At 46.3% G+C, this 20,556-nt stretch overlaps 1 protein-coding gene across 1 annotated transcript; it reads right to left on the bottom strand.

The window, feature by feature from the left end:
* Positions 1 to 864: 864 nt before the first annotated feature.
* Positions 865 to 20,388, bottom strand: WNT5B (Wnt family member 5B). Its single transcript, XM_065401595.1, has 4 exons — positions 20,240 to 20,388; positions 19,277 to 19,524; positions 9,735 to 10,027; positions 865 to 1,323 (listed from the first exon to the last, which is right to left on the bottom strand). The coding sequence occupies exons 1-4, from the start codon at positions 20,317 to 20,319 to the stop codon at positions 865 to 867; spliced, it is 1,080 nt and encodes a 359-aa protein (XP_065257667.1). The 5' UTR covers positions 20,320 to 20,388.
* Between the last annotated feature and the right edge of the window lie 168 nt (positions 20,389 to 20,556).

Below are 20,556 nucleotides of genomic sequence, written 5' to 3'. Positions count from 1 at the left end.
CCCAATAGGACCAGGAGACAGGTAGCAACTCCTCATCCGCAAAGACAAAGTGGGTTACAGTAGGGGGAAAAAGGATCTCCTTGACAGACTACCCTAGACAGGGCTTTGGCAGATTTTTCTCATTGCCCTTGAGGTACAGAAGAGCTAGATGCTAGTTTCTTTTAAACTCTCAGGATACAGTAGTTCTTCCCAATTGAAGATCACACCTTCCTCCCTCACTTGGAACAGGTGGTCTCCCCACCACTGTGCAGGAGTCCCTGCTCTGTCCTCATTCCAAGCACTCTACATGGTACCTTGTATTTTAATCCATATTCTTCAGCACGAGACCTGGGTGACTTTCCCTCTTGTTTGACAAAGCACCAGCACTTCCTTTATAGGGAGCAGAAAATGGGTCCAAGTCCTCTTGTTTTGCTTGTCCAAAGGGCTTGGGGGCCTGGAACATGAATAACTAAGGCTCTTCCATGTCTGATTGTGACTCCAGATGTCCAACACCATATAAACTTTTGAGTTTTAAACCACGAGATAGCAAAGGGAACCCACTTTTCTCTTCCACGTCTCTAACCATGAATCAATCCCCTCCTTCTGGAATGAGGTGGCTATGGGGGGAGTTCCTTTTGAGCAACTCTTTGGCTCCCTTCACTCTGATTATAACATCCAGGGGGAGAAGGGTCAGAGGGTAAATTCCCCCTTTGCTCCACAGCTGAATAAAGGGAGTGGCAAACTGTCCAGTCCGATGGGGAAATTTCAAAACCAAAATGTCTCTTAAATAAGCTTCTTTAATTATTATCATCTATTTATTTATACAAATATAAAATATATTTATATAGATTTATATAATATAGATTTGTTGCTTTGGTGACTCTTTCATTTACAGACGTACTGGTCGACGATCTCTGTGCACTTTTTACACTTGACAAAGCAGCACCAGTGGAACTTGCAGTGACAGCGCTCCACCTGAATGCTCTTGAATTGGTCATAGCCCCGGCCACAGCACATCAGCTCACAGCCATCCATGCCCTCTGAGGTCTTGTTACACAGCCGGCCCTGAGTGCCCAGTGAGCCAGTGGTCTCATTGCGCAGGCAATAGTCAGGGCTGGGGTCAATGTAGACCAGGTCCTCCTGCGTAGGTGAGTTGAAGCGGTTGTTTACCAGCTCCAGCTTGCCCTTGCGACTGATCCTCATAGCAGCTGCACTGTCATACTTCTCCTTCAGCAGGTCACCCACCTTGCGGAAGTCTGCCAGCTGCAACCAGCAGGTCTTGAGGCTGCAGGAACCTGAGACACCATGGCACTTGCAAGCCACATCTGCTAGCTTGTATACAGCCTGCAGGGAGAGCAGATGGAATCAGACAAGAGCTGCATTAACCTTTATAGCACTGGGAACTGGCATAATTGCGCTGAGTTCCTCTTCCTTGCATACTTGTCCTGACCATCCCCCCAGTTCTCTCTTTCCCCAGAACAGACACAATCCTCCTTAGACTTTTGGCATTGCCATCCCCAGTACAACTGATCCCCTAACACTTCCACTTCTGTCCACAGTCCACCCAGACGTGGGCCTGCCAACCACTTTATCTTTCCTAGTTCCTGACCTGAGGGCTGAGTCAAGCACAGGAAACAGCAAGGGGAGAGAGCCCTACTATTGGAAATGCTCCCCAGTCTTCTGGACTAATGTACTACATCCACCTCTCCTCAAAGCCCATAGAAGCAATCAATGCAACAAAACACCTGGGAACTTGTCAATTTCCTATAGCTAAAACAGGTAAACGATGCTATAATTCTAGCATTATATCCATATCCTCTTGAAATAAATCCATGTACCCAGGCTCTTTCCCTCTATCCCCATTCAAGAGCTTTGTTCACTCTAAATACAGTTTCTGGAGGAGTCATTCTCTGTCAAAGAGGAACAGCTGGGATTGTAATAATGGTGTGAAAAATTAACAGATTCACACCAAGCGTATATAAGCAAGACATTCGCTCTCCAAGGAAAATTCATGTTTCTTCAATGTGTCACCATTCTGTGTACTGAGACTAATAACTGCATAGGATTTACAGATTTAAGTGCAACTTTTGCACCACCTTGTGTAAAGTTATTCCTCTACACCAAAATAATCCCTCAGGGCTTGTCTACACGGGGACTACAGTGGCATAGCCAAACTCAACCATAGTATAGACGCAGCATACAGCAACAGAAGGGGTTTTTCTGTCACTAGATAATCCACTTGCCTGACTGGTAGTAGCTAGGTCAACAGAAGCATTCTTCATTGGGAGTAAGGTTGGCATAGCTACAGCATGAATTTTTCATACCTCTGAGCAATGTAGATATATCAATCTGAATTTTAAGTGTTGACCAAGCTTCAGTTTCCTCATCTAGTGTCACGGTATGGCTGGCCTAAATTTTAAACATTTAAAAAGCAACCACTAGTTTTCAGAGCTTCATTTAGGAGTGCTCAACTTGAGCTACTTTGAGCCTGCTTTTCAGATATCAATGGGTGCAGTACCTCTGAAAATCCAGCTCAAAGTATTTCAAGTTGGACACCCAAAATTAATTATTGCCTTTGAAAAATTTATCCCAGTGTGCATTAATCTCTCAAAAGCATGTGTGGAGATGATGTGAGGAAGAAGAGTCATGATTCTTCTTACCCTAATAAGGAGAGAGACAGACATTAAAAAACCACAAGAATAGAAAAACTCAAAATCAGTGGGGGGGGAAATTAACAGGTTGGGTTTGTTCATTACACTGAACAGAACTGTGTAAGTGAAACCAATCTCTCAACTAGTTTAGAGATTCCACAGTATTGCTACTAAGACTACTAGTGAGTAGGTGTATAAAGGGTGCCTAAGCCCCAATACAGCTGACAGCTAGTAGAGATTCTGCTTTAGCTCAAGTGGTAAATCCTTTGGGGCCCAGTCCAACTCTCAGAGAAGACAATGCTCTGAGCCCTTAGAGATGAGGGGCTTTAGTTCCATTCCTCTGCGTGTGATTTACTGGTAATTGCCCTTCATAGTGTAACATAACAGCTAAAGATCTGAAGCCTCTGGACTTGCCTTGGATTTGACTATAACTGTGCAACACCAACCACATAGCTACCTAAGGATCCCTGTACTGTACAAGACTGAACTACACTTGAATTTTCAGAGCACCAGACACTTCCTATATCCTAACTGACTTGCCTGCCTGCTTGTTATACATTTGTGTTAGCACTTCTTAGTTATTGTTGGGTCAAATCCCAAATTACTCATGCCTCTGTTGCCCTTGCATATGTTTTTATAAAGTAGTTTGTTTCTTCCTAATCCTTGGCTTTGTTCCTTTAGGAAAACATTGCAACTTGATCCCCCTCAGTTAATATCATGGGACTGTCAGCGTTTACTCTGACTTGGGTTTAAATGGCCGATTCTCAAAACATCTGGGTAATGATTATGCTGTGGAATGTGTATGCTACCAGTACTCACAAGCCCCTAAGGAGAAGTAAGCCTGGTCCCACTTTGCTTAGATACACAGTCCCCCATCCATTAACTGTGGGAATCACCACTGCATTAGTCCCAAAATGATTCTCCCTTTCGCTATCCCTTAGCTGCTGGGATGGGGAGAGGGTGGGAGAAATTGTAGGTTCTTTACTGGCTGAGCTAGGATCAAGGTGAAGAATAACAGACCCCACAGGACGCTGTAAAGACTGGGTCTGGTCAATGGCCCTGCCACAGAATCAGTCTGAAAGTATGTTCAATAAAAATGTTTAAAGCCTCCTTTCCACAAGCCCAAGTTCCTTTCTGATTCCTCTCTCATAAGAAGGGGGATGGGAAGAGAATTAATGGAGAATTCCTATGTGGTTAATTAGATGGCCCCCTCCCAGCCTCACCTGGCACTGGATGGAGTGACTGATGATTGAGGCCTGCTATATGTTGACTGGGTAAACAGTGTGGAAGGACAGACTGCCAAAGTCTGAGAGACAGGGAGATAGATAAGAAATTAGGGGAATGAGAGAGGGAAATGGAGACCAAGTGGAGAAAAAGACAGATGGAAGGAAAGGACATGTTGAGATAACAGTCAAAGACAAACAAACAAGGGCAATAAAGCCAGGAGCCAGTACCTCAGAAACTCCAGAGTGGAGTGGAGAGGTGATGGGGTCAAGACTGTGTCTGAAACAGAAAAGAACATTGTTCTCTTCACATCCCCACCCCGACCTCCCAGCTTCTCCCTGTTAATCTGGGTAGGGGAAAATTCCCCCTCTACCATCAGAGCTCCACACACAAACCAGGCATTAGGGAGAATTCTCTCGCACAAGAACTCTGTCTCTGAACCAAGATAGGACTATATGGCAAAACTCTGCCCAGAAACCAGAGGGAAAAAATGTCTCCCTTCAATTCAAACTCTGTCCAGAAACCAGAAGACAGAAATCACACTCTCACCTGAAAATCAGAATGGGGGTAGAACTTGAAGGCCACTTGCCAATGACCACTGGTCCCTCAGAGAATGGGTACAGCTTATGGCCAGGTGAGCCATGCTGTGGTTTTTTATATGGTCCCCACCCCTCTGACCCTCTCATGTTCTTCCCCTTCCTTTCTGTCTCTATTTACAATATATGGAGTGCCAAGATCCCATATTGCTTCATATTCCCAAGCATAAAATCCTTAACGTGAAAATTTAGCACAATATAGAGATTTACCACTGTGTGAGTAAGTCACAGGTGTAGGGAGACAGGCTGGGCCACTACTCCATGGACTGGACTCCATGGACTGCCACTCTGTGCATTGGCAGTATGCCAGGCTCAAGCACAAGAAGCTATTCTTCTTGCTCTCTAATTGTTCATGTTCAACTTCATCAGCTAGAAATGTGTGTGTGTGAGAGAGAGAGACACTTTCTGCCTCATTGGGTCTGATTGTGTCATTCTCTTCTAGGCTGCTTACCTGCAGCTTTCAGTCACTCACTGTCGTGAACAGCATATTAAAGGATCATTGTCCTGGAGACAGGCTCCACGTTTAACAGTAGTCCCTAGAGGCTACGTTTTTGTTTTAATTTTTCACCTAGTTATCTCACCTCTCCCCACATCACCTCTATTCAGAAGGAACATGTCAGATGCTTGTTCCAAGGAAGAAACTCATGGGAATTAGTGTGTTCCCCATGGCAACCCCTCATCACTAGAATTCAACCCAGCCAAATACATCTCTTAGCTCAAACATAGTCACTTTTAGGCTATGTCTACACTACAGACTTTACAGTGGCAAAGCTGTACCACTGCAGCTGCACCGCTGTAAGGTCTCCTGTGTATCCGCTCTATGCTGACAGGAGAGAGTTTTCCCACCGCATAATTAAACCACCCCCACTGAGCGGCAGTAGCTATGTTGGTGGGAGAGTGTCTCCCGCCAACATAGCACTGTCCATACCAGCACTTTTGTCTGTGAAACTTATGTCAGTCAGGAGGGTGTTTTTTTCACACCCCTGACCGACAAAGTTTTACCAATAAAAGTGCTCGTGTAGTCATAGCTTTAAAGTGAGATGTAAGATCATGCTCTTTTCTATATTTTAAGACCAGAAGGGATGATCTAGTCTGACCTCCTACATAACACAGTCCATAGAATTTCACCCAGTGATTCCCACATCAGACCCAATGGTATGTGGTTGATCTTCAGCATATCTTTTAGAAAAACACCCAGTCTTGATTTAAAGACTCCAACTGATGAAGAATGCAATATGTCCCTGGGTAAAGCCTTTGTTCAGGCTAGCCGCTAACTGCAGACCATGAAATCTCCTAACCCTTAAAGCGCTATCTACAAATTCAACCATAACCACAACCATGTACAAAACAGCAGCCCAAACACAGTTAAAATGTGATTGTGTCTAGTACTGAAGACAAGACCTGACTGTTTTAAGCTGAATTCCTGAACCATGATACAACCCAGCTCTGTACAAAGCTATAGCACTGTTTGAGCTTGTGACACAGTAAGATTCCTGTTCACATGACAAGACAGAACTGGATTTTAACCATGTTGTGGGACAAACGTCTACTAACTTGAGCCCCTCACATAACTATTATTGTAGTCTAGATGAACCCCTAGTCTACTGGCTGCTATTTGCTATGTTTGATCCTAGTGAGAATAATTAAACATAATTTACATGGTTGTTTAATGAAAAAACTGCAGCGGCCTCTCCAAATGTAGGGCAGTTAAACCCTCAGCGCTTTGAAGGATAAAGAAATGTTAGGTGCCAGAGCTGTCAGTCTGCTGCCTTTCACCAACTGCAATTTTACCTCAAAATTGGTTTTCCAAAAGGAGTGGTCAGGAATGCAAAAGCCCATAGCAGTATGCTGACATCTGTGCTTATGACACATGATGATTCCACAGTCAAGAAAGAGAACAACTCTGGCTAAAAGACCGTCCTAGTTCAGTGGCAAAGTGAAAGCAGCAATTAGAAATAAAAAAGCAATATATAACAAATGGAAAAGGGGAGAAATAGATGGCAATCAATATAAATTAGAAGTTATGAAGTGCAGAAAATTGATAAGGGAAGCTTAAGACATCAGGGAAAAATCCATGTCTGGCACAGCTAAGGACAATAACGAGTTTTTTTAAATATATTAGAAACAAAAGAAATCCTAGTTACTAACTAGAGAGAGTAAAATTATTAATGATGCAGAAAAGGCAGAAGTGTTTAATAAATATTTCTGATATGTATTTGGAAAGAAGCAGGATGATTTATTCATATCATAATTTCATATCGTAAGTTTCTTCTAATCCATTAGTAACTGAGGAGGATACTGAACAATATCTATTAAGCATTTTTAAATCAACAAGCCTGAATAACTTGCACCCAAAAATCCTAAAGCTGGTTGAGGAGATCTCTGGCCCACTGATGTTCATTTTCAATAAACTTTGGAATACTGGGGAAATTCCAGAAAACTGGAGGAGAGTTAATGTTATGCCAATATTCAAAAAGGGCAAGTGGGATGACCTGCGTAACTAACTATAAGGTGGATTACCTGGACATTAGTCCCAGGCAAAATAATGGAAAAACTGATGCAGAATTCCATTGGTAAAGAATTAAAGAATAGGAATACAATTAATGCCAGTCAACACGGTTTCTTGTCAAACAAATCTGATTTCATTCTTTAATGAAATTACATGTTTAGTTGATAAAGCTAACTGCATAGATGTAATATACTTAGACTTTTGTAAGGCATTTGACTTAGTACTGCGTGACATTCTGATTAAAAAACTAGCAAGATATAATATCAATAGAACACACATTAAATGGATTAAGAACTGGCTAACCGACAGATCTCAAAAAATAGTTGTCAATGGGAATCATTATGTTTCTAGTGGGTTCCACAGTGATAGGTGCTAGCCCCAACATTATTCAACATTTTCATCAATGATCTGGAAGTAAATATAAAAACACTCCTGATAAAATTTGCAGATGACACAAAGATTGGTAGAATGGTAAATAATAAAGGCACTCATACAGAGCCATCTGGATCTATTTAAACAAAAGGCATTTTAATACAGAAAAATGCAAAGTTATATATCTAGGAATAAGGAATGCAGGCCATCCCTACAGAATGCCAGAAACCAGTGACTCTGAAAAGGATTTAGGGATCATAGTGGGCAAGCAACTGAACATGAGCTCCCAGTGCAATGCTGTGGCAAAGAGGGCTAGCGTGATCCTTGGATCTATAAACAGGGGAATAGTGAGTAGAAGTAGAGAAATCATTTTACTTCTGTATACAGCATTGGTGAGACCAATACTGAAACAATGCATACAGTTCTGGTGTCCACATTTAAAGGGGATGTTGAAAAATTAGAGAGGGTGCAGAAAAGAGATAAAAATTATTTGAGGGCTGAAGAAAATGCATTAGTGAGAGACTTAAAGAGTTTGATCTGTTTAGATTGTACCTCATGGGGGGAAAATACAGGGTACTAAAGGATCTTTAACCTAGTGGAGAAAAGCACAACAAGAACCAATGACTGGAAGCTGAAGCCAGACAAACTCAAATCAGAAATAAGGCACAACATTTTAACAGTGAGGGTTATTAACCATTGGAACAAACTACCAAGGGAAGTGGTGGATTCTCCATCTCCTCCTGTCTCCAGATCAAGACTGGATGCCTTTCTGGAAGATGTGCATTAGCCAAACACAAGTTATGTTTCAGTAAGCCAAAGGTTATTGGGATCAGTACAGGGATAACTGGGTGAAATGTAATGCTCTGAAAGACTGGATGATCTTAAAGGTCCCTTCTAGCCTGAAACTCTATGAATCTATGAATGACACAGGTGAAAGAAAATTCAGTGTCACAGGAATACCCTCCCGCCACCACCAAGATCCCACTTTGGCAATCCCAGTAAGGTTGTGTGTTGGAAGAAAAACTGACTGAGGCCCAAATCCCCAAATGTGCCAGGGCAGTACAAAATTGATTTAGCAGGGCTGAGGATCTGGCCCTAAATGTCCATGGCATCCAGTGGTTTAGCAGACAAAAGGTTTTGGACACACCTTGGAGCTCCTCACTGCCCCTAATTCACTTGCTGGCCAGAGAAAACTGCAGTAGAACCTCAAAAATATGAACAGCGGGGTTATGGACTTACCCGTCTACTGGACACCCTGTGAAACCAGAAGTCCTCAAACAGGCAGCAGAGCAGACCAAAAAAAAAAAAAAAAGCAAATACTGTACTGCCTCAGTGCTTCAGCCATTGGGGGGGGTTGGGGCTGCAGCTGCAGTGTCAGGGGGGGTCAGGGCTCCAGAGGGGGGACTTGGGGCTTCTGACCCTTGGGAGCACTGGGGCTCAGGGCTTTAGACTGTGGGGAGTGCTGGGGCTCGGGGCTTCAGCCCCGCGGCTCCGTTCCCAGCTTCAGCCCCACAGGGGACATCGGGGATCAGGTCTTCAGTCCTGCATCTCTGCTCCTGGTTTCAGTTGGGGGGGGGGGGGGCGGGGACACAGGGCTTGGGACTTTAGCTATGAGGGGAGCGCAGTTTCAGCCCCAGCGCTCTCCCCATAGCTAAAGCCCTGAGCCCTGGCGGCACACCTGCCTCCCCGAGCTGAAACTGGGAGTGAAGCCGTGGGGCTGATGCCCCAAGTCCTAGCACACCCCCCACACCAGGCTGAAGCCGGGAACGAAGCCACAGGGCTGAAGCCCCAATCCCTGGTGCCCCTCCCCCCGCCAGCTGTAATCAGGAGCAGACTTGTGGGCTGAAGTCCCGATCCCCAGTGCCCCCCACAGGGCTGAAGCTGGAACAGAGCCGCAGGGCTGAAACCCCAAGGCCCAGCGTTCTCCCCAGGTCTACAGCCCTGAGCCCTGGTGCTCCCGGGGGCAGAAGCCCTGAGCCCCCCGCTGGGAACCCTGGCAGCCCCTAGGGTCAGAAGCCTTCCACTCCCCCCACCCCACCCTGAGCCCTGACACACTCACCCCCCCCACCCAACCCTGCGGCTGCAGCCCCAACTCCCCCGTGGCTGAAGTCCGCAACGTCTTGTTCAGAGTTACGGACAACCTCCATTCCCGAGGCAAGGCATCTATAACTCTGAGGTTCTACTGTAAGTGCCAAACTGATCCTGACTGTAGGATTCACAAAGAAATGGTGAAGCTAGGACCCTGCACCATACCAAGGGAGTTACTGGTATCCTCTGGCCCATAGTTGACTGACTAATACTGTTCCTCATCGCCACCCATGAGTGACTTGACACCCAAACACATAATGAGTTCTTGATCTGCCTCTGCTCCAACCAAAAGGAAAGGGCCAGCATCCAGCTTACCCTGCGACCAGCCTCATTGTTCTGCAAGTTCATGAGTGTGCGAGCCTGCTCCTCTGATCCCTTCGCGTAGTTCTTCTCCCTCTCCCTGGCATCCACAAACTCCTTGGCGAAACGGTAGCCATACTCCACATTATCCCCGCAGCCACCCCATAGCCAGTCACGGGGCAAGTCCTTGGGACGGGCTGTCCGGCTGCAGCCACAGGTGGAAAGCTCTCCTTCGCGGCATGCACGGCTGATGGCGTTCACCACCCCGGCAGCACTAACGGCATAGGTGAAGGCGGTCTCTCGACTACCTGGGAGAGCAGGAGGAGTAGAAGATTAACAAAAGACAAACCTTGTTTGATAAATACAACACCCATCATGGGGAGACCTAATAGACTGTACAGCAAGGAAAGTGGTTTGAGCCCAATGGCACAGGACATTTGAAATTAGGTTGAGAAAAGGATGGGATAATGCATTGTAAGGAACAATTCTGCACTGGCAGATAGGAGATGGACAGGATGGGTAATTCAAATAGGAGCTGTTCATAACATAGGTTTGCATTCCTCACTTTGTTTGTATCCACAAGACTCTCACTATCCTATCCCAGCAGTTTTAGTGTAGTCAGTACCAATAGCAAACCTGGCTCTCTGACATATCTGGGCTGGGGCTGGGGACTCTTATGGCCTGAGGTTGTTTCCTGGTAATGATATACACAGTGAAAAATAAAACATTTAATGCTCTCATTTTGGGAGGAGGTATATTTGTGGAGGAGCTGTCAGTGAAAGGTTATTATTATTAATTTTATTATTTATTATTTGTATTCCAATAGTGCTTGCCCAGTTAAGCAGCCTGGAAGCAAAATCCTCTATTTACAGAAGAGACAGCAGCCGCCCAAGCTCCCCTCTCCCACCCCTCACGTGGATCCAATGTGTTTTGATCCTGACCTGGAGGGAATGCGCAAGAAGTGGGAGGGTAGTTCACTCTCCATAAAAATTCAGTTCTTGACCTATCTGGTGAGACTGCAAATAAGCGGGGACGAAGTGCAAGTAGGCCTTGTCTACACAAGAAAGTTGCTCTGGTTTAACTAAAGGTGATTTTAAACCAATTTAGTTAAACTGGTGTGAACCCTTGAATAGACACTTCTGTTTCAGTTAAAACCGTCCTTATTTTACTTTAGCTAAAGTCAATTAGGAATTGGCTTAAGCTAAACCAAAATAAGCCACTCTTAAACCGAAGTAAGAATATCCACACAAGGGACAATGCCAGTGTAATTATAACCATACCTGTATAACTATATCAGTATTATTGTTAAAACTTTCCCATATAGACAAGACCTATATTAACTGGTCAACAACTTTCTTGTTTAGACAAGGTCTTAGTGTCAATGTAACTGAGGAACTGAATACCTGTCCTCTAGGAACTTCCCTGCTTTGAGGTGTCCACCTTCCTCTGCTCAAATTATATATCTTAACTGTATGGTCTGTCCAGTTTAGATTGTAATGCCTTGGGGCATGGATCATAGCTCCATCTGTGTATTGTACAGCATGGACAAGAATGTCAGCACTCAATATACAAATAAGGAACTGAACTGAGACTCTCCAAGTCTTGCATGTATGTCACCAAACAGCCTTCAGGTGATACCGAGAGTGATTACCTGAGCTTCATTTGCACCAGCAACCTAAGTATGAAGAGCTACAGATCCGAAGTACTAGTACCAAATCCCAATATCAAACTGCCCACTAATTTTCTCAGCTGAATTAGGCCTGGTCTACACCTAAAACTTAGTTCACCCTAGCTACATTGCTCAGGGGTGTGAAAAATTCACCCCGAGAGACATAGGCTATGTCTACACTGATCTCTCCTGCCAGCAAAATAAAACCACCTCCAAGGAGGGGCAGTAGCTTTGTCAGCAGGAGAGCATCTCCCGCCGACAAAGTGATGTCCACACCGGGACTTTTTGTTGTTACTTTTGTTGGTCAGGGTGTGTTTTTTTCACAGCCCTGACTGACAAAAGTTTTAACAACAAAAGTACAGTATAGACATAGTCTTAGCTAAGTCCACCTAAGAACTAAGGTAGACACCACTAGGTGGATGGAAGAATTCTTTCATTGACCTAACTACAGTTTCTTAAGGAGGTGGAGTTACTACAGCGATGGAAAACCCCCTTCCATCACTGTAGCAAGTGTCTACATTATGGCACTACAACTGTAGTTCTTATAGTGAGATATACCCTTAGAGTATCACCAAAAATGGATATTTTAAGAATACATTGTAAATCATGCATCAGGCCTCCTCGGCAGGACTGAGCTGGTAGTTGTGTGTCCTCTTTTTCCAATTTGCACATCCTCAGAAACCGTCATTATTAGCAACTTAACACCAGTTTAGTGGTTAACGACCCAAGACAAAGGCAGGACTGTGAGGGGTACCACCCTTGCATAGAGTGGTTTGTTGGGAAAATTTTCTAGTGAAATGCAAACAAGGAGAGGACTTACCATATAAAGAGAACCCCCATGAAACCCAGTGGTACAGTCATTTGTGACATTTTCCGCTGGACTATGGGAGTGTAGGAATGATTCACAGAATCACTTTCTCTTATGGCAAAGTGAGATGTGCTATTATGTCTGGCTTTTGTTTTTCTACTTAGTTCAACACAGCATGTCAGCTGCTGTTATTGCATTGATTTCCTTGTTTCAGAAGGAGAGGAGGAATAGCTACTAAATAAGCTGTGAAAGAGGTCCACCCTCAAGCAGCTAAGCATTTGTATAAATGTATAGCATCCATGCTGCAGCATATTTATGCCACAATGCATGTGGTGTGTGCAGCAACCGCACTGTAATGTATCTGAGAAACTATACCAGTATGGATAAGGCTTAAAAGTGGTACAACCCCTGTTAGTGTGGACGCAGTTATACTGGTATAAAAATGCTTATACAAGTGGAGTGAGAGAAGGTGGGTGAGGTAATATATTTTATTGGACCAACTTCTGTTAGTGAAAGAGACAAGCTTTTGAGCTACACAGAGCTCTTCTTCAGGTCTCTCTAATAACCTGGGACCAGCATGTCTACAACAACACTGCAATATACAGTAGCCGTATCGGTCTCAGAATATTAGACAGACAAGGTGGGTGAGGTAATATCTTTTATAGGACCAACTTCTGTTGGTGAAAGAGACAAGCCTTCAAGCTTACACAGAATTGAAGAAGAGCTCTGTGTAAGCTCCAACGCTTGTTGGTCCACTAAAAAATATTACCTCACACACCTCGTCTCTCTAATATACAGGTATAGTTCATTCCTATACAGAGAGGAGAATAAGCTATACTGATATAAGGCACTTTTATATCAGTTATTATAATTATATCCACACTACGGGTTTTATCAGGTACAGTAAAAGCTGTTTCTTCCAGCACTTCACCAACCGGAAAGCTCTATAAACCGGCATTTCTGATCTTCATTGAAATTCCAGTTATAGTCTGGTTGGCGTGGGGTCGGCAGGGGATTGGGGTGCAGGAGGGAGTGTGCAGCACAGGCTCTGGGAGGGAGTTTGGGTGCGGGAGGGGGCTCAGGGCAGCGGGTTGAGGCACATGGTGCCGGATCCGGGGGGACGCTCACCTTGGGCAGCTCCCTGCAAGCAGCGACCTGTCCCGGCTGCTCCTAGGAGGAAGCGCTAGCTCCACAGCTCCCATTGGCTGGGAACCGCGGGGGTGGCGCCTGCAGGCAGAGGCAGTGCATACAGCTGCCTGCCGCGTCTCCATCTAGAAGCAGCCAGGACAGGTTGGCGCTTGCGTGAAGCTGCCCAAGGTGAGCGCACCCTGGATCCAGCATCCCGCGCCCCAGCCGGCTGCCCCGAGCACCCTCCCGCACCCAAACTCCCTCCCAGAACCCACACCCCCTCCCGCACCCCAGCGCCACACCCCCTCCCACACACAAATTCATTCCCTCTTAGTTAACCGGCATTTTTCACTTACCCGCACTCCCTATTCCCCCAACATGCCAGATAAAAAGCTTTTACTGTATAACTATATCAGTAAAAAAAAAATCACACCTCTAACCAACATAATTATACTGGTACAAAATCTGTAGACCAGGCTTTATAGCATATTCAGCTGAGGAGTCTGACAGCACCAGTGCCCCGTGCGCACCTGCCTGATATATATTTAAGATCCATGTCCTGAAAGTATAAAGTAGACATAAATCTAAGTTGCAAAACTCAAATCTGGATTTCAAACCCATTGAAGTTTGGGGGTGCTTGGACCTACAGTTTTGGTACACCCCAGATCAGTCATGAAGTTGCGATCAGGTTTAGACCAGGGTCATCTCTAGTACAAAGCAAATATGTAGATCTATCTATCGAGGTTTTTGTAAGGTGTGGCACAGTGGTGTGTGAACACACATGGGTGCATTGATATCACCCCATTCAACTGCCCTTCATTACAACGGTTATCCCTCATTTCAGACCCAAATTTACCTCTGTTCCACACAGATATGGAGTCATGTCACATGTTTAGTAAGTTATTTTCATTAAAAGTGAGCAAACATGAACAGAGGTTACAGAAAATGTTATTTGGACTAATGCAATAAACACCACAGCATTTTAAGCTTCCTGTTTTTATATCCCCCATTCTCCATCTGCATCCCAAGGCCATCTGAGTACTGTGATTGTCCATGCAGCATTTGCTCTATGCTCTGTTCCCAGGTTCTCTCTGCCCAGGTGTTTAAGGTTTGTCTTCTGAGTGACATTAGCAATGGAGTGCTCTGTGGAGCTCTACTGCCCTCCAGTGTCCACTGCACAATCAAAGCAGTGGGAATAAACTAGGCTAGGGCGATATTGGGATGTGATAAGACAGGCTGTAGGCATCAATTGTGAAAATGCTAACTTGAGCTTTAGACTCTCCTTTCTGGACTCAAAGGTGAACCAATCCCAGCAACTCTTTTCAAGGGGATTGCCTGGAAAGGAAGGAGAGGCAGACCTGAATTTGGTGGAAGAGTGAGGCAAAAAAGATAATGAGAGCTGATTAAAAAGTGTATTTCTAAATTTTTATGATGAAAAATTGTCTTTTTTTTTAAATTGCAGAACATGTTTATTTTTCTTACATTTTCCAATTTTGACAATTACTATAACAAATATTAAATATTAAAATTCTTTTGGTTTTTCCCCTTCTCTCCCTTTCACCCCTTTTTCCTTTTCTCCCCTTTTCCTTTTTCCATGTCTCCATTGAAAAGAAAGGTGGCCAGAAAGGAAGGAAAACCAACTCAAAATTCAGACATTTTTCGTGGAACATATCATTTTTCAACCAGCTCTAGAAATTATAGGGCTCAACTGGATGACTTGGGACAGCCCAGTCAGGAGAGAATGACTGGATTGGGGTGGGAACAGAATATGGTTTCCTCTCAGAAGATACTCCCAGTAGTAAATTCTTTAAATTACATTATATGTTTCTTTATCCTCCCCTTTGAGAAATGCAGCCTTAGGAATATATGAAATCTCTATTATAGGGCAAGGACCAATTTCTGAATGGCAATTTCTGTACCTCAGTGATCAGAAATTGCTCTTTGCCAGACTGGACTAGACCAAAACCTATAACAATACTCAAAGAAACACAGTCACTTAAAAAAACAAATATAACACAACCAGTTAAAGTGCTACGCATCCCTGAACAAAATCTGCATGCTAGCAGACTGCCTTACCACTGTAAAATATACAAAACTAAGGCAGACTTACTAAACATAGACCAAGGCTATGTCTACACTACCACTTATGTTGGCAAAATTTATGTTGCTCAGGGATGTGAATATTCCACCCCCGGAATGACATAAATTATGCTGGCATAAGTGGTAGTGTGCACAGTGCTATGTCCGCGGGAGCTTCTCCCGCCAACATAGCTACCGCTGCTTGTTGGGGATGGATTAATTATGTCAAGGGGAGAGTGTCTACATAAGAAATCTTATAGCGTCACAGCTGCATCAGTACAGCTGCGCTGATGTAAGCTCTCTAGTGTAGATATAGCTCAAGTAACCGTAAACTAGGGCCTACCATTCTAAGCTGTGGCCAAACTGTGCTTGGTGTAGTCTTACGAGGGTGAGGGGAAAAGCTGCCTTCACACAACAGACGTACTTCCTGGATTTGGGTGCTTATGGGCAGCCCCTAGCATAACCTAGAACAGTGCTTGAGGCTTCTTTAATTTATGCCCTGATTGCTGGCTGACAGACCAGAACCCTTGGAGCATTCTGGCCAGACCCTCTTTCTCCTATTACTTATCCCTTCTCCTCTCCCCAGACTCTGACATGCTCTGTACCACCACTGGGGATATTCCCCAGTGAGGAAATGCATCTGGTTTCCAGCCCCTTTATGCCACTGGAACAGCATAAAGGAACCAGGATGCAATACAGAATTGAAGCCTACAGGTTAAAAATGGGATAAAAGCACAGTACAAACTCAGAGAAGAATGACTTTACATCAACATGCTACAGAAGAGATTGAAATGGCTTGATTTCTACTCCAATATCAAAAACGTATTTCCTCAGATTATCTGAAATTATAGAAGACATTTAATAAAAAAAACAATCCAAAACAACTGTGCCTAAGCCTAGGAGAAGAGAGACAGCAGCAATAACATCACCCTATGTAGCAGCTTGTCACTGACAAAGGGCAAGTCTACACCCCCCCATAAGTTGATCTAACTTACCTAGCTCAGGGGTGTGAAAAAGACACACACACACCCCGAGTGATGCAAGTTACAGCACCCTAAGAGCTGACCACACCAGTGCTATGTCAGCAGAAGATGCTCTTCCACCGACATAGCTTCCACCACACGCAGAGATGGAGTAATCATGCCGACAGGAGCGCACGCTCCCATCGGCATAGAGCGTCTTCACTAGACGCGCTACAGCGGCACAGCTGCATCAGTGCAGCTACGCTAAAGTAAGTGTAGTGTAGTGTAGACATGACCTCAGTAATAGACAATAATGATGAATTATCCTAAAACTCATGACACTGTGAAGCCCAGTCCTGTGCAAGAGAGACCTCAGATTTATAGATTTGTAATTTTTTGCAACACCTATATCACTTTTCTTGCCATTCTAGTGTTTTCAGTTTGTATCTGAGTGTGCACCCTCATGAGAATATACCAGGAACAAGATACAGAGGGGGCAGGTTCAAATATCTGTATTAGAAGTTAAGTTTTTAAATAGTGGACACACCACAAACCATGTCCCCACTAGCCACCACCACACACACACTACTAGACACACATGCACACCACCACGCATAAACACACCCTCTCTACCACAGACACCCACCACCACCCATACCATAACTAGCAGAAACATCTACACCAATACTGCCACCAGACATCCAGCACCACAAACACCATAGCCATCAGAGACACCTACCACCACACCCACACTAGACACTCACACAGGCCACCACTGTTTTACCACCAAAAACAAAGAGTGGGCAAAGTTACCAGGATCATTGTAATTGAAAGGGTGGGGGGAGGGCCTTTCTCTGTTTCTACCCCTTCCCCATTTTATTTTGGCTCCTTCTCCCCAATAACCCCCACCCTCCCTGTGTCCTCTGTTCATCCCTTGACCCCCTTTTCCTTCAGCTCTGGCTCTTGCTTCCCTTTTGTTCACTCTGATTCCCCACCTGGGTTTGGACTGGTCTCCTAACTCATGGACAAAACTGTGATGGGTGGAGAGGCACTGAAGGGGAAGGGAATCTGTCTCTACATGGGACACTTCCCGAGCCTTTGTGCCTGTGGAATTGCTGTAACTTCTTCTGGGAGCCAAAATTTACCCCAGGCTTTGAATCCAGATGAGCAATGCCCAACAAGGGCCCATACAAACTAAGGGGTGTGTCAGGGGGGTAGTTCCTGTTATTGTATTACATAGCTACATCCTCAAATGCATCCCTTCATGGTGGATTCACTTTTCATTCCCTGGAGGGCAGATGTTAATGTTTTAGGTTCCTGTCTCTCCATCTGTCCTGTTTCCCACCCAGTGACTCAAGAACATAAGAACGGCCATACTGGGTCAGACCAATGGTCCATCTAGCCCAGTCTTCCGACAGTGGCCAGTGCCAGATGCTTCAGAGGTAATGACCAAAACAGGGAAATTACTGAGTGATCCATGTCCATCCCTTGTCATCCAGTCCCTGCTTCTGGGAGTTGGAGATATAAGGACACCTGGAGCATGCAGTTGTCACCCTGACCATCTTGGCTAATAGCGATTGATGGCCCTATCCTCCATGAATTTGTCATCTCTCTCTCTCTCTAGCTACACCAGATATACTTTTGGCCTTGGCAACATCCCCTCACTCTCCTTCTGCAGGAGCACAGGAACGTGCATACGGCCCTGGGTATGTTCAGGAGAGCGGAGTGGGAGGCTGAAAGTATGAGTGGGGGGGGGGGTGTCCGGGAGAGGCAGAGGAATGTGAGGGGGCTGGACGGCGAGAGAGAATCCGCTGGGGCTTGACAGGGTTGGGAATCTGCAGGCTCAGTGACGGTGACCAACCCTCCAGCGCGGTGGCGCAAAACTCCGCCAGCGGCCCCCGCGCTCTGCAGCCGTGGGACGGAGCCGCCTGCTTCAGAGCAGAGACACCTGGGCCTCTCTGGGGGAAAGGAGAAGCTAAAGCTGCATGTATTGTTCCCCGGGCCGCGCCCAAGGGAGCCTAGCTAGGAATCTCCACTCCCAGGCCTCGGGTGCTGAAGACCGAGGATTCACGCCATGCGCCATTAAATGGTATCCCTGAGCCCATCATGAGGGGGGGGGGAGTAGTGCTGCATGGGTCATTCAATAGTAAATAATTGGCTTTGTGGGTGGGGGTGGGAAGCGTCCTGACTAAAGGGGCGGGATGGTGGGGGGTGGCCTACTACCATTTTAACACCTTCTCTTTATTGTCCTGGCGGTCGGACACATCAAACTGCGCCCGGATTTCTCAGTGCCTTGCCATCGGAGGATTGCATTTCAAAAGGAGCGGGGACAATGTCCCCAGGTCACACCTCGATTCAAGCGCGGCAATGGCCTGTCAATGCGCCTCTTACCGCCAGCGGGGTAGGAATTGCCCAAACCTCCCTCCCAGGTAAACAAGGGCTCCCACGCCAGGGAGTGCACATCTCCCCGCTTAGCGGGGCTGCGCTCCCTGTAACTGGGGGCTCTGGAGACGAGACGTCAACCTGGATCGGCGGTTACTGCTTTTATCTTCTTCCCTCGCCACCCTCCCCGATCAATACACACAATCAACCCCACTAAGCCCCAGCTCCGCATTAAGGCGTGAAATGGGCTAGGGGAGGCCTTCCAGGCTGGTGCCCCCGGCCAAGCGCGAACAGAGAGAGGTGGCCTTGCTGGACGCGACGGGTTATGCGCTCCCCGCTCAATTAAGAAGCACGCGCATTTCAGGAAATGGAAACCGTTCGTTCAATGCGGATTTCGAACCTCCGCTAATGGGTGGCCCTGCTTCTAAATGTGTATTTGAACAGATCAGCCTTGATCTACATCGCCATGAGTATACGCAACAGCCTCCCAGGCACCCACTCCCCATCCTGCCTCTGCTGCCACCCTTACCTATTTTCATTACCCTGCCAAAGACAGAGGTATTGTCCACTGTGCTGCAGTTCCATCTCCTCTGCCGAAACTGGTACTGGCACTCCTTGATGGCATTTTTGGCTCCTTCTCCAATGTACACCATGTGTTCCTGGTAGAGCTGGCAGAGTTTCCTCTGGCCTGGGGAGAGCCCGGGGAGTTGGCTGCACACAGGCTGGGCTCCTATAATGTACATCTCAGGTCTCTGAACTGGGTTCATAGCCAAAGACCTGGAATGAGAAAAACATCAAAAGGGGGGGGGGGGGAGACCAAAAAAATAATCAGCGAGTTCCGATCTCGGAGTGTCTCCAGGCCTAATAGGGCGTCCATGCCAGCACCTTCCTGCCAGCCAAGGGCTGAGGCTGGGGGCAGACCTCTGGTACGGCTCTACCAGATGCTAATCTTTTCCACGGCTTTGGCAGGAACAAACACAGCGCGTTTGTAACCTGAGTTCAAACATAAAGAGACACTCGGGATGGGGAAGGCGGTGGGCTGAGGCTTTGAAAAAAAAAGAGTTAACCCGTTTCTATGAACTGCCAGTAAGCGCTGCCTCCAACTCGGGACATTTTCCTCTGCCTAGGAGAGGGTTTGTCGAGAGTTGGACAATTAATAGGAAACCTTAACGATCCTTTCGCATGGGCTTTACCGCAGAGGGACAATCATCCGAGATCCCTGAAATTCTCTCAAGCAGAATTGGGTGGGGAAGGGACATGGGTTTCTTTCCAAAGTGGGAGGGGGGCGGATCTGGAGACTTCTTGCAGGTACAACAAGAAAACCACGAAACCCGCCGATTTTCACTCGAACATGGGCACAAAGCCCCTGGAGCCCGGGGGAAGAGCAGCCCTGACTCCCCTCGCGGGCTGCAAAGTCCCACTTCCCTACATTGGAAAATCACCTGCACCCCAAAGGAGGACAACGAATGGAAAGCAGTGACTTGAGACTCACCACCAGGAATTCGCGTCCGCCAGGAGCTGGGTGCAGCTGCAGAGGAGAGCGACGGTGAGCAGCAGCCTCGTCCCAGTCATAGTGCGCTTTTCCCGGCTCCGGCGCCCTTGGAAGAGCCCTTGAACCGACAGGCTCCAAGACAAGGCTCCCTGCAAAACGGAGAAACCCCAGAGAGGGGCCTGAGTCCAACGGGCGTGCGGGGATCACATCAGGGTCCTGATCCAGGGAAGCCGAGCGCCCCCTCCCACTTCTCTCTGCTCCAAAGCTCTCCGGGCGGGACCCCTTGCGCGCAGCCAGCCCTGCCTGCAGACCCCTCC

The sequence above is a fragment of the Emys orbicularis genome, chromosome 1, assembly GCF_028017835.1.
Source record: "Emys orbicularis isolate rEmyOrb1 chromosome 1, rEmyOrb1.hap1, whole genome shotgun sequence".
NCBI classification, from domain to species: domain Eukaryota; kingdom Metazoa; phylum Chordata; order Testudines; family Emydidae; genus Emys; species Emys orbicularis.
This window is presented reverse-complemented; position numbering and strand designations above follow the sequence as displayed.